This window comes from Haliotis rufescens, unplaced genomic scaffold, assembly GCF_023055435.1.
Source record: "Haliotis rufescens isolate VD_foot unplaced genomic scaffold, xgHalRufe1.0.p SCAF_5, whole genome shotgun sequence".
Lineage (NCBI taxonomy): Eukaryota > Metazoa > Mollusca > Gastropoda > Lepetellida > Haliotidae > Haliotis > Haliotis rufescens.
Window position 1 is genome coordinate 60,820,040 of NW_025964223.1, and position 13,077 is coordinate 60,833,116.

Here is a 13,077-nt window from a genome sequence, read left to right on the forward strand (position 1 = left end):
CAGTCTGTGTGGCTATTCTCAAAGCAATTGTAGTGCTGTGACTGTCTTAACTCGCATCCTTTCACTCAGACTTACATCAGTTGAGATCACTTTGTATATAGGATTAGGAGCCCTGTTCACAAAGTGATCTTAGATCTAAGACTGTCATACTTCCCACACTTTAACATAGACATACTACAGTCGTATTGCTAAGACTACACTAGTAATCTCCATGTTCACTATAATAAGTTATTCTAGCCATTGATATGTTTATCCTAAAACTTCCTGCCATGGGTCAACCAAGTGAAAAACTATGAAATTCACGAAAACTAACCTTTCAGGAAGTTTTTGATTATTCTGTGCAAAATTTGGTTGCAGAATTTACCCAAATTTACCGCAGTATTATTGTTTTTGGGTGCGGAATACAACAGGGACTGTTATTTAGTTACCTGTGTGTGATCCCCAGGTGTGTTTCTCTCTGTTAGGTTGCTATGGGTCTTCCGCTCCATCATATCAAAGACATCCGAGTTTTGTACGGTGAAGACCCATGGGGAGAGTCGGCCATTGACTTTGACAATCCCCGAGCTAAACCCCACCCGAGGGGTCATGTGATTGCTGCCAGAATCACCAGCGAGAACCCCGACGAAGGCTTCAAGCCCAGCTCCGGCACCGTGCAGGAGCTGAACTTCCGCAGCAACAAAAACGTGTGGGGGTATTTCAGCGTGGCAGCATCGGGCGGCCTTCATGAGTTTGCAGACTCCCAGTTCGGCCACTGCTTCTCCTGGGGAGAGGACCGGGAAGATGCCCGAGAGTGAGTACACAGAAACAATGGACCATGTCAGCCACTGTGTGAATTTAGGAGTACAATAAGTCCCCATCAGCCTATGCTGTCGTAAGAGGATAGTAAAATTGATCGGGTAGGCATCACTTCAGGTTATCACCCCAATCCAACAATCACACTGTGATGTAACTGAAATACTGAAAGCAGCTTCAAAATCAACAGAAACAAAAAAATGCTGCTCAAAGCGTTAAACTCACGTCTATAAACCTCCCATAAGGAATTCCACTTGATCCAGGTACAAAAAAATGCTGCTCAAAGCGTTAAACTCACGTCTATAAACCTCCAATAAGGAATTCCACTTGATCCAGGTTCTGTCATTATCCTTCAATCTCAGTAAACTTAAGACTTGTAAGCTAGGCTGATATAATTCCATACATATTACTTATAAGATGTACTGAAAATTATATAGAGGCAGGCTGGGCAAGTAGACTCAAAAGGTTCTATCACTGACTGTAGGTGTATAAACTTTAAAGTGATTGCAGCCTAAATTGTTTGTATGAGACCCGACCTTGACCTTGACCTTGACTTGTCCAGGAACCTGGTGGTGGCCTTGAAAGAGTTGTCTATCCGCGGAGACTTCCGCACCACGGTGGAGTACCTCATCAAGCTGCTGGAGACGGAGTCGTTCCAGGGCAACACCATCACCACAGCCTGGCTGGACAAACTCATCTCTGATAAGGTTCAGGCGGAGAAGCCGGACACCATGCTGGGGGTGATCTGTGGTGCCCTGCACATTGCCGACCAGAGGATCCTGGGCAGCTTCCAGGACTTCCAGACTTCACTGGAGAGGTGCGTTGCTGGGCTTTGGGTTTCAAGACTGATAGTATAATTCCCCTTTCATCCTGTCTGTTTGTCCTTTCATCTTGTATAATTACCTTTTTCGTGAATATAATTCCATCCTTCTTGTATATAATTGCCCTTTTTCTGGTACATCATCATGATAATAATTCCCTTTATGTACATAATTCCCTTCATGGTAGGACTGCACAGTATTACCGGTATACCTGACTACTACAATACGCTTGTCAGACGATATGTATTGCAATAAAATAATTGTGTTCCGGCATATTGGTTTACTGGAGGATATTTTTTGTTTTTGGGGACAATTTCGTGTGTCCTTTTTTATCGTCTTTTTGACACAATTTCCGATTTTCAAGTTGAATTTTTGTGAAGTATTTGTGATTAGGTATGCCCTGTTAAAATCTGCAAAGTTGCTATGTTGACTTTACTTGCCCTTTAAACCCTATTTCACCTCATGCCCCTATTGACAATGTTGTAATTTTTGCTTTGAAGACCAACCATTCCAAAATTTGTGAGAAAGAGGTTCGGTTGTTTGGATTCCAAATGCTCCAAACCAGATTTGCATCGTCTTCGTCTACAGTGGAACTTGAAAGTTATTTTTCTGTTTTAGAGGCCAGATCTTGCCATCATCATCCTTGAAGAATATTGCTGATGTGGAGTTCATTATGGAGGGCATCAAGTACATCTTGCAGGTAGGTTCTGCTTCGTCGGCAATACTTCACAGATTTGTATACAGCACGTCGCTCGATCACCCGTGACATATGACCAGTATATGCAGTGTAAGAGTGATGAGGGTTGTAGTCAGGCCGTATAGGACTCATGGATGTCAGATGAGCCCAGCTGTGCATGAAGTTGTGTGAAATCTGCTATGGCCTGATACTGTAGAGTAGAGTGAGTGAGTGAGTATGGTTTTATGCCGCTTTTAGCAATATTCAAGTAATATCACGGCAGGGGACACCGGAAATGGGCTTCACACATTGTACCCATCTCGGGAATCGAACTCGGGTCTTCGGCATGATGAGCGAATGCTTTAACCACTAGGCTACCCGACCGCCCCCTGTAGAGTAGAGGCAGCAAGACTGTGCACATAAGGCTGCCAACCCCCTTTTGCTACGTGGGATTCGGGGTGTCCACCAAGCAGGTATTTGGGACTCAGCAGTGTGGCATAGGGGATGCAAAGAGAATCATATTTGGTTGGTAGATTCAATATTTAACAATAAATAATGGTGTGCGCAAACATATCCTTTTTATCCTTATTTTATTTATCAGTAATTTAACTTCAAATCCCAACCTTTTATGACCTAGGAATGTATTCTGTAGGTTTTGGTTCAGCCTTTGAGTGTTATGTGTCGATTCCCAAATTGAAATAAATAGGTTAATCCAGAAATCTATACGAAAAAAAAGTTAGTGTGAAACCAACAAACAATCAACAAGTGGTATACAATCAACAAATGTATTTACAAAATTCAGAAATAACAAGTCAATACAAATTACTGCGCAACAATAACAATGGCAGTAAACAATAGAGTGGTAGCACAATATTCAATGGCAATAAATAATATGAGGGCAGTCAGTATCAAATACAAAAATACAGTGGTGATGGCAAAAGTCAGTGATAATAATATATATTCACCCAACCGTGACAGTGGTCAAGCTTCCGTGATGGGCTAGGCAGGGAATCAGGGATGATGAGCGATCCTCACATGAAAGCTGGTCTCGGCGAGATGAAATTGCATGTATGATAAAATGTGTGTGAGATATGTAAACACGCTCTTGTCCCACTCTATATATATATATATAACCTACCCAGCCACTGGAATGTTCTACACAGTGTTCTAACCAGTTAATGCAGGTACCGAGAGGTACCGTCCGACCTGTGAAGACCGGGGTAGAATAGGTCTTCAGCAACCCATACTTGCCGTAAAAGGCGACTAATGGGATCGGGTGGTCAGGCTCGCTGACTTGGTTGATGCATGTCATCGATCCCAATTACGTAGATCAATGCTCATGATGTCAATCAGTGGATTGTCTGGTCCAGACTATTATTTACAGACCATCGTCAGAAAAGATGCTATGCAAAATGAAGACTGGATGGTTACAATGTGACTTATTACTGTGTCATAGGACCTAAAAAAACAAGCACATTACCTTGATTTTGGCTTTGAAAGATGCTGCAGAGAATGTTTCTGGCTGTAACAAACAATTAAATTTACTCTCTATAAACGTTCCTGTTCCCCATGCTGTCTCCGTCTCAACTTCAATGTATAGTGTTTGACCAATATATGGACCGTTCTGTGTCCGCAGGTGATAAAGACAGGCATCAGCAGCTACTTCCTGTGCATGAACAACTCCGTCCTGGATGTCGAGGCTCATCGGTGAGAATAATTTTGTTTTAGATGTTATTTCTTATACCATCATAAACCTAATTTTAAATTATATATTTTAGTTTTTTACTTTTAAACCTTTTCAGTGACAGAAACTAATAGTTTAGTCTACTGTCCTTATAATGATAACATAGCTAACAAACTTTAAAAAGGCAAATTTCTACTAGTCCTGATACCTTAACTATTGGGCAGTTTGGCAAGGAGTATGGGACTAGTGCCAATTTCTAATGCTGATTTTAAACCTTGTCTTGACAGAATTCATGACACGTTCCTGCGTTGTTTGTGTGTTTCAGTCTGTCTGACGGCGGTCTGCTTCTGTCTGTGGATGGGTCCAGCCACACAACATACATGAAGGACCAAGTCAACAGCTACCGCGTCACCATCGGCAACAAGACCTGTGTCCTGCACCGGGAGAACGACCCAACAGTGCTCAGGTCAGTGGAGAGATGTTCAGGTCGTCAGATTCGTACATTCTATGCTAACCAAGCTGACACATGGAATCATCAAATGACAAAAAAAAGCAGTATTTTGTCAGTTTCTGGGATAAAACTTAAGTCTTTCTTTCGTTGCAGAAATGTTAGCTGGTAGTCAGTGTTCCAGCTGGCTTTTGAAACTGCCAGTCCTTGTGGACTGGCAACTCTAAAAATTACCAGTCCCCACTAATTATTGTCAGTCCCAACTTTCAACAAATAAAAAATGTATGAAAATTAGCTGGTTTTCATTCTTTCAACATCATGTTCAGTGCAATGAGTCATATCTGAAATAACTTAGATCTACATGTCATTCACACAAGCTTCAGTCACAATATTTTCTCTCTTTTTTTAATATTTCGAGACAATGTCACTACAAATGGATATTTAACCTCGAAGCAAAGTGAAATGTTATTTCCTTGCACTAAAAAAAGACAAGGGGATGACCTGATGGTAACAGACAAGCTGACTTCTTTAAAAAAATATATTTCTTTGAATATCGCTGATGTTTTGTTCAACAACAAAGATTTATAAGGATCTTTATCTGCCGGTCCAGAGGGACTGGCAGTCACCTGAATTACCAATCCAAGCCTAAATTTACCGGTAAAAAACTGGTAATTACCGGTAAACGGGAACACTGGTAGTAGTTCACTTTACAGGGCACATTCCTTGCATTTGTGTTAGTTATGACCCGTCTCAGGGAAACCACCCCTGTGGTCAAGTGGATGCATCTGCACGCAGAGAGCAGAAGGTCGAGGGTTTGATACCAAAAGACGTTAAATGCTGGTACTTGTTGCTCGGCATTGAGGGGTAAAACAAGGACTGGTTGGCTAGGAGTCCGTGTACTGTCAGTTTAGGGTATCCATGCTAAGCAGCAGCATGGTATCTCAGTGGGCTAGCACTATAAAACCATTAGTCCAGAAATGAAATTAAAAATTACAGCCAGAACCATCACAAATTAAGGAGGCAAACAGGGTCCAGGAGCTTAGATCAAGAGGGGTTATGTAGTGTATATATAGTAGTGATGAGGCTGTTTTAAACTCAAGGGAGTGAAATGAGCCCTGCGCCGTGCACAGACTTTGTGCGATGCCTACCATTGGCTGAAAGTGAAGCAGTGTGCAGAACTGGTTGCAAGTCCTTTGTACATGTTGCATGGGAAATACTGTCATTTGTGCTGGTAAATCTGAGCACTCTTTGGTCTGAGCACTAGTTGGAACTATAAAGTCATTGGTGAAAATATCTACTACACAGCAAATGGGACATCTGATTTCACAGGTGACTGAGAAACTGATTTTGATTGTGGAAACTAAACCTGGGAAGTATTCACAGGTGACTGAGAAACTGATTTTGATTGTGGAAACTAAACCTGGGAATTATTCACAGGTGATTGAGAAACTGATTTTGATTGTGGAAACTAAACCTGGGAAGTATTCACAGGTGATTGAGAAACTGATTTTGATTGTGGAAACTAAACCTGGGAAGTATTCACAGGTGATTGAGAAACTGATTTTGATTGTGGAAACTAAACCTGGGAATTATTGATGATGTGATAATGTGATCTTCTACTGTTAGATCGCCATCTGCTGGCAAGTTGATCAACTTCATTGTGGAGGATGGAGGCCACGTGTTTTCTGGGGACGCGTATGCTGAGATTGAGGTGATGAAGATGGTGATGGAATTACGTGCCACAGAGACCGGGTGGTAAGTCGAAGCTTGTGTCGATCTCTGTGATCATAGAGCTTCAGCGCCGGTGTGCTTTGGTTAAAGATGCTGCAATTTACTAGTTGAATCATAGGACTAACCTCATGAATTTTCGTCTGTCAGCTAAATGTTGTTTTGTTTATGTTGTTTCACGCCGCACTCAGCAGTATTCCAGCTATGTGATGGTGGTCTGTAAATAATTGAGTCAGGACCAGACAATCCAGTGATTGACATCATGAGCATCAATCTACGCAATTGGAATATGATGACATGCATCCAGTCAGCGAGTCTTGACCACCCGATCCCGTTAGTTGCCTGTTACGACATGTATAGGTTGCTGAAGATCAATTCTATCCCGGTGTCCGCACAATACCTATACCATTCAACAGTGTTCATCTATGACCTTAATAACTTTTGGCTATCCTCACACATTCAGTGGACACAGTATGATATTGTATATAAATATATAAATGTTCAAATCTACGTGACCCGTGAAGATTCCGGGGTAGAATAGGTCTTCAGCAACCCATGCTTGCCGTAAAAGGCGACTATGCTTGTCGTAAAAGGTGACTAACAGGATCGGGTGGTCAGGCTCGCTGACTTGGTTGATGCGTGTCATCGATCCCAATTGCGTGAATCGATACTCATGATGTCAATCACTGGATTGTCTGGTCCAGACACGATTATTTACAGACCGCCTTCATTTAGCTGGAATATTGCTGAGTGCGGCGTTAAACAACAAACCAACCAACCAAATCAAATCTACCTAAAGCCCCCAAGCCACACACTCGTTCACCTCCTCAAATTCTTGTTACAAACGAAAGAGTTGCTGAAGTGATGAAACTATTTGTTCCTTCTTTGTTTTGAAATGATGGAGATTTTCTTCTCTCCCAGCATTCACTACGTGAAGCGTCCGGCAGCAGTGTTGGACCCAGGTGTGATTGTGGCCCGCATGCAGCTGGATGACCCAAGCCGAGTACAACAAGTGGGTTTCTCATTAAGAATCTTGCAATTCCATTGGTTAATCCGTATCATGTGACGAAACAATACATTTCAATGTAGACCCCAAAATCATGGGACTAACACTGACCTCGAATATTGACTCGTCACATGATCAGTATTGACCTGTCACGTGATGAATATTGAGAAAAATAGCTGCGAACCATGAAATGTTCGTACCAGACGCCATGTCTGTAATGAAACAGAGGACGGTTTCAAGACTTCATAAACTATCAAGTAAATTTCGGTATAACAAAACAAATGATTACTCTTGACAAGGAAAATATGCTAAAACAAGGCCCCTTGGACCTGACTCCGGAGGTGGTCCTTCGGTCCCAGTTTATATATTGACCTTAAGAGTAATATTTTGTATAGTATAGAAGACTCATCTGTAAACTCAAGTCTCCTAACATTGTGTTCGGTCTGTTAAGTTCGGCTAATAGTCGATATTATGACACAAAGATGTACTGAAAATGGGGCAAAATGGTGCCAAGTTTGGGCTAGTCTCAAAAGCGCCATACAATTGAACACTTCAATTATTCATCACATTTATAAGGTATGACTAGGTAAGCATGTGTTGCAGCTGTCCCTTAGTTTTAGCAGACTCTGTGGTCTAGTGGATAGAGCGTCTGCCTGGAGAGCAGGGTCAGTGGTTCGATACCCATCTGTGTTACACCAAAGAGGTTAAAAGATGGTATTTGTTGTTACCCTGGCTCAGCATAAGGGGCTAGAACAAGGACTGGTCTGCACAGAATCAATATACTGTGTTTGAGTGGGGTATCCATGTTAAACTGCGGCATGGCATCTCAGTGGGCTGGCCCAACAAAACTGGCAGTAGTTTTGACTAGTACAAACACATGTACACAGACACAGACCCAGTAAAAGTCCATATAATAATAGTAATATCTACTGAAAATCTTTGCACGTGGACTCCAAAGCACTATACAAATGTACACTTTCATTATTTTTGTCTTAGTATAAGGGGAGGTAACTTGTGTCACCATACATGTACGGGCACAAGCTCCTCACAGCGATAGCCAGTTCGCGGAGTTCTCTATGCTATCGCTGCCACCACTCAAAACTCCCCACTGTGATAGGTGACCACAACCATGCTTGGAGTCGAAATCGCAACCGACGGACCGTTATGTTTACAAACAAGCAATGACTGCTGTGACGCCGAATACACTTTCCCTAACTAAATTATTTTCTGTGTTTGTCAATTTGAATTTCTTTTTCATTTCAACTATCATGTAATTGGTATAGTAAGAATGTAAGGGAGCATTTGGGTGATTTTCTGTTCGTCAGCAATCTCGAACCAATTTGATCAAACAAACAATTAAAATTCATCTGTGAAATATGGTCAGTCGTAAACCTTTTCAAAATTCATAATGATGACATTCCCAAAGACATAAACAAAAGTATAATCGTTTCTATTTTGGGGGTTAGAGGGCAAATTTCAAGATTCTTGTAATGGCCGTGCCCACACTGGTGGCAGCGTTGTTACCGAGAGTGTAACGAAGGTGTCAAGCGCTGGGAAGGAGTTTGGTACTGGCAGTATAAGGGGGATAACTCTAAAAGGATGTAGAAAGAATATGGTAGACGAAGGGGGTGCGTTGCTAGGTAGGTGGGTGCACGGTAAGAATAGAAGGAGGGAGAAGGCAGTTAGACCGGTAGGAGTTGAATTTGTTCAGTAATGGAATAAAGATGTGTGTTGATTGTAGCGGTGACCTGTGTGTTCTCTGAGAACGTTTGATGATTACAACATTCATAAGGTATGACTACAGGTGTAGCTATGTTTCAGGCCCAGCTGTTCACGGGGACACTGCCCACCCCCCAGAACCCCGCCCTGCACGGCGACCGCCTGCACCAGGTGTTCCAGCGGGCCCGCATACAGCTGGAGAACATCATGGCGGGATACGTCCTCCCCGAGCCCTACTTAAAGGAGAGACTCAATGTTAACTTGGAGTGCATCATGAAGTGTTTGAAGGAGCCCTCGCTTCCGCTCCTTGAGCTGCAGGTACGTTGTGCTTGAGCTGGAGGTATGTTGTGCTTGAGCTGCAGGTACATTGTGTTAGAGCTGGAGGTATGTTGTGCTTGAGCTGGAGGTATGTTGTGCTTGAGCTGCAGGTACATTGTGTTAGAGCTGGAGGTACGTTGTGTCATGAAATTGATTGAGGGTTCTGCAGAAATGTTTCTGATCAAATTAGGCCATAATAAGTTAATCATTAGGCTTTCATCCCTGCAAGCCTGACTATCATCTATTGACTCAAAGTATCCTTGTCTCTTCACGTGACGAAGCTGTAAGTGGCATAAAACCATACCCACTAATTGATGAATTACTGTGGCATTATTGTAAACTTGACGTTATAATGTCAATGAAGCATGCATACAGTTTTGGAATGTTGTTTTTGTTGCAGGATTTGATCTCCATGATCTCTGGGAGAATTCCGGCCAAAGTAGAGAAGTCAATGCGGAGACTCATGGCTTCCTACGCCAGCAACATCACGTCAGTCCTGTGTCAGTTCCCCAGTCAACAGGTCAGTGTCGCTCGCTCGCTCCCTCCCTCACTCACTCACCCACCCACTCACTCACTCACTCACTCACTCACTCACTCACTCACTCACTCACTCACTCACTCACTCACTCACTCACTCACTCACTCACTCACTCACTCACCTTCACCGTGTGTCAAGGTGACGTGAAACCATCCTCCCTCACACATTCAAATCAAGTCAAATGTCAAAGGCTTACATCATCATGGGTAGTGTTGTAATGTCAGAAAACCTGTCACTTCATTTCGACCTAATCTTTACACCCTTCCTCTCCAGATTGCCAATGTGATCGACAGCTATGCTGCTACACTGACGAAGCGAACAGAGAGAGATGTGTTCTTCATGACGACCCAGGGTATCGTGCAGCTGGTGCAGAGGTACCGCAGTGGTATCCGAGGTCACCTCAAGTCCGTTGTGCAGGACCTCCTCCGGCAGTACCTCCGCGTTGAGCTGCAGTTCCAGCAAGGTAAGACGGACAAACACAGAAACAATTGATCCTGTACGGTGTGTATTTCCCCCGTTTGTTTGTTTGTTTGTTTGTTGTTTAACGCCACACTCAGCAATATTCCATCTATATTACGGCTGTCTGTAAATAATCAAATCTCGTTCAGACTCCAGTGATTGATATCATAAGCATCAATCCACGTAATTGGGATACAATGACATGCATCAACCAAGTCGGTGAGCCTGACCACCCAATGACCAGACCATGACGATTGTGTGTTCTGATACGATGTGTGTGACAGGTCACTTTGAGAAGTGGGTGTACTGACCCTATGTTTGTGTAATGACAGGTCACTACGACAAGTGCGTGTACCAGCTGCGAGAGAAGAACAAGGATGACATGGCCACCGTTGTGGGCACCATCTTCTCCCACCTTGCTGTCCAGCAGAAGAACAACCTCGTCATCATGCTCATAGTGAGTACCAAGGCACCCACTGGTACTACAGTGAGTGAGTGAGTGAGTGAGTTGGGTTTAACACCGCTTTTAACAGTATTCCAGTTACATCACGGCGTGTCAGCTTAATGTGGGAGGAAAGCCCGGAGTGATGCAGGTCTCAGACGTTTACCACTTCAGTGAAACCAACGAGCACGGGTATGGTGCTGACTCACTCCCACATTATGCTGACAAGCCATGATATAAGCGCCGTTAAACCCAACTCACTCACTCACCCTTGTAAGAAACTAGTACAATTCAGGAAGGACCTTGTGGACTATCACTTTTACCAGTAGGTAGATGGACACACTGAAGCAAATTATTCTTGCAGATTAGTGAAAATAAGAAATATTTAAGAATTAGAATTGGTCCCAATTTTTATTTCTTGTCATAAGAGCTGATAAATGAGGATTATTGTTACATTGACAGGATTTATCTCGACCTGATCATGATTAGAGGGGCCGATATTCATCCCTAAGTCTGCAGCAAATGTCAGTAAAAATTCCCAAATTTGAATTAAACATTTCACAATTCATACTGTTATATTTATAATTAAATAATGCAGTCATAAATCACAAAAATATGTGAAGAATCACAACAAATTGAGGCATTGTCATTTTTAGTAAGCTTTTAAGAAAAGGGTACCCAAATATTATTCAATAAATTTTGAGTCCCTCAAAGGAAAACAAAGTTGGCTTTGCAAGCGTGTGCGTTGAAGCTCGACAAGAAGGAAAGTGAGGGTTGAAAGAGACATAACTCTGATTAGTGACCTGGAGGAGAGCTCTCCCTGGTGGCGTGGCACGTTTTGGTTTTGTGTCATGGGATCGCAGGGAGAGGGATTTTGCAATAGGTTGGATCAGGATGAGAAATAATTAGGATAAAACGAAATAAATAAGATCAATTTTTCCCAAGCTGCCTGTCAAGGAAACTTAGTTTGGAATCCTGGATAAATTCCTGGTGTTATATTCATGAGTATATGTGTACGGAATAACTTTGTGTTTCTGCAATTCAGGACCACCTGTGTGGAAAGGAGCCAGGGGTCACAGATGAGATGGCGTCCATCTTGAATGATCTCACACAACTCAACAAGAAGGAAAATGCCAAAGTTGCCCTACGAGGCAGACAGGTAATCATGTTGATGTTTCTTCTTTCTTCTGAATTGCTGAAATAGTATTTACATTTCTTGCATATATTTGTCTTGATACGGACTAACAGCATTCAGGTGCGCTATTGGGACACTAGGCCCAGTTGTCTGAGGCTCTGCATTTCAGAGTGAAGGGTTGCTTCCCTTAGCGTGCCACCAGCGGGGGTGCGGCGGCCATTACAAGAATCTTGAAATTTGGCCTCTAACCCCAAATGTAGTAACGTTTATAATTTTGCTTATGTCTATGGGAATGCCATCATATTTTATTTGAAAAGGTTTATGATTGACCTTGTTTTCCAGATGTATTTACTTTGTTGTTTGTATAATCAGATTGGGTCAAGATTGCAGACTAACAGAAAATCAGCCAACTTCTCGCTTACATTCTTACTATTATTCTTATCAATTGCATGATAGTTTTAATGAAATAGAAATTCAAATGACAAACAAAGAAAGTAATTAAGCAGCAGTAAGTGTTTTTGGCGTAACGACAGTCGTCACTTGTTTGTAAACATAACGGTCATTCGGTTGCGAGTTCAACTCCAAGCATGGTTGTGGCCACGTATCACAGTGGGGAGCTTTGACAGGTGGCAGCGATAGTATTGAGAGCTCCGCAAAAGGGCTATCGTGAGGAGCTTGGCCACACACCTATGATCATGTGTATGCCTTGATGATGTTTCTAGGTTTGTCATCATCATGAGTCCTTGTTGGTTTCACCAATGTGGTAAATGTTGGGCTTTTCTCCCACGCCATGAATTAACTGAAATACTGTTCAAAGCAGTGTTAAACTAAACTCACACAGCTGAGCTTTGGGGCTGTTCCTATTGTAACCAACCTGTGTGGATTGTGGGCTTGAATTGGTCCCCAGCCACCTATTATGTGTCATTGCTTGGTCCACACTCAATATTTGTACAGGTCGCTGTCATGTACGGTTAAATATGTTTATAACAAACACGCTTTTAACGAACTGATGGATATAACAAACTGTTCTTTAGGTCCTGGCCATTTGTTGTATATTTTAGTCAAAATGCTTATAATGAACTACATTTATAACGAACTATAATTAGTGGTCCCTTTGCGTTCATTATAACCATAATTTACTGTAGCTTGTATATTGGCATTACACAACATGCTCGCACACACTGCATTACACAACATGCATGCACGCACGCACGCACGCACACGCACACACACACACACACACACACACACACACACACACACACACACACACACACACACACACACACACACACACACACACACACACGC

The 13,077-nt window shown here is 42.5% G+C and overlaps 1 protein-coding gene across 10 annotated transcripts in view; it reads left to right on the top strand.

The window, feature by feature from the left end:
• The window catches only part of LOC124140354 (acetyl-CoA carboxylase-like), an 83,156-nt gene that overhangs the window by 33,266 nt on the left and 36,813 nt on the right, over positions 1-13,077 (top strand). For all 10 annotated transcript variants that reach the window (XM_048384491.1, XM_048384487.1, XM_048384490.1 and 7 more), the window contains 12 exons: positions 465-790; positions 1,355-1,609; positions 2,232-2,313; positions 3,926-3,996; positions 4,299-4,439; positions 6,048-6,176; positions 7,071-7,161; positions 8,977-9,192; positions 9,593-9,712; positions 10,004-10,193; positions 10,522-10,646; positions 11,677-11,790. In XM_048384491.1, coding sequence (XP_048240448.1) covers positions 465-790; positions 1,355-1,609; positions 2,232-2,313; positions 3,926-3,996; positions 4,299-4,439; positions 6,048-6,176; positions 7,071-7,161; positions 8,977-9,192; positions 9,593-9,712; positions 10,004-10,193; positions 10,522-10,646; positions 11,677-11,790 — 1,860 coding nt within the window. The remainder of the gene's footprint in view (positions 1-464; positions 791-1,354; positions 1,610-2,231; positions 2,314-3,925; positions 3,997-4,298; positions 4,440-6,047; positions 6,177-7,070; positions 7,162-8,976; positions 9,193-9,592; positions 9,713-10,003; positions 10,194-10,521; positions 10,647-11,676; positions 11,791-13,077) is intronic.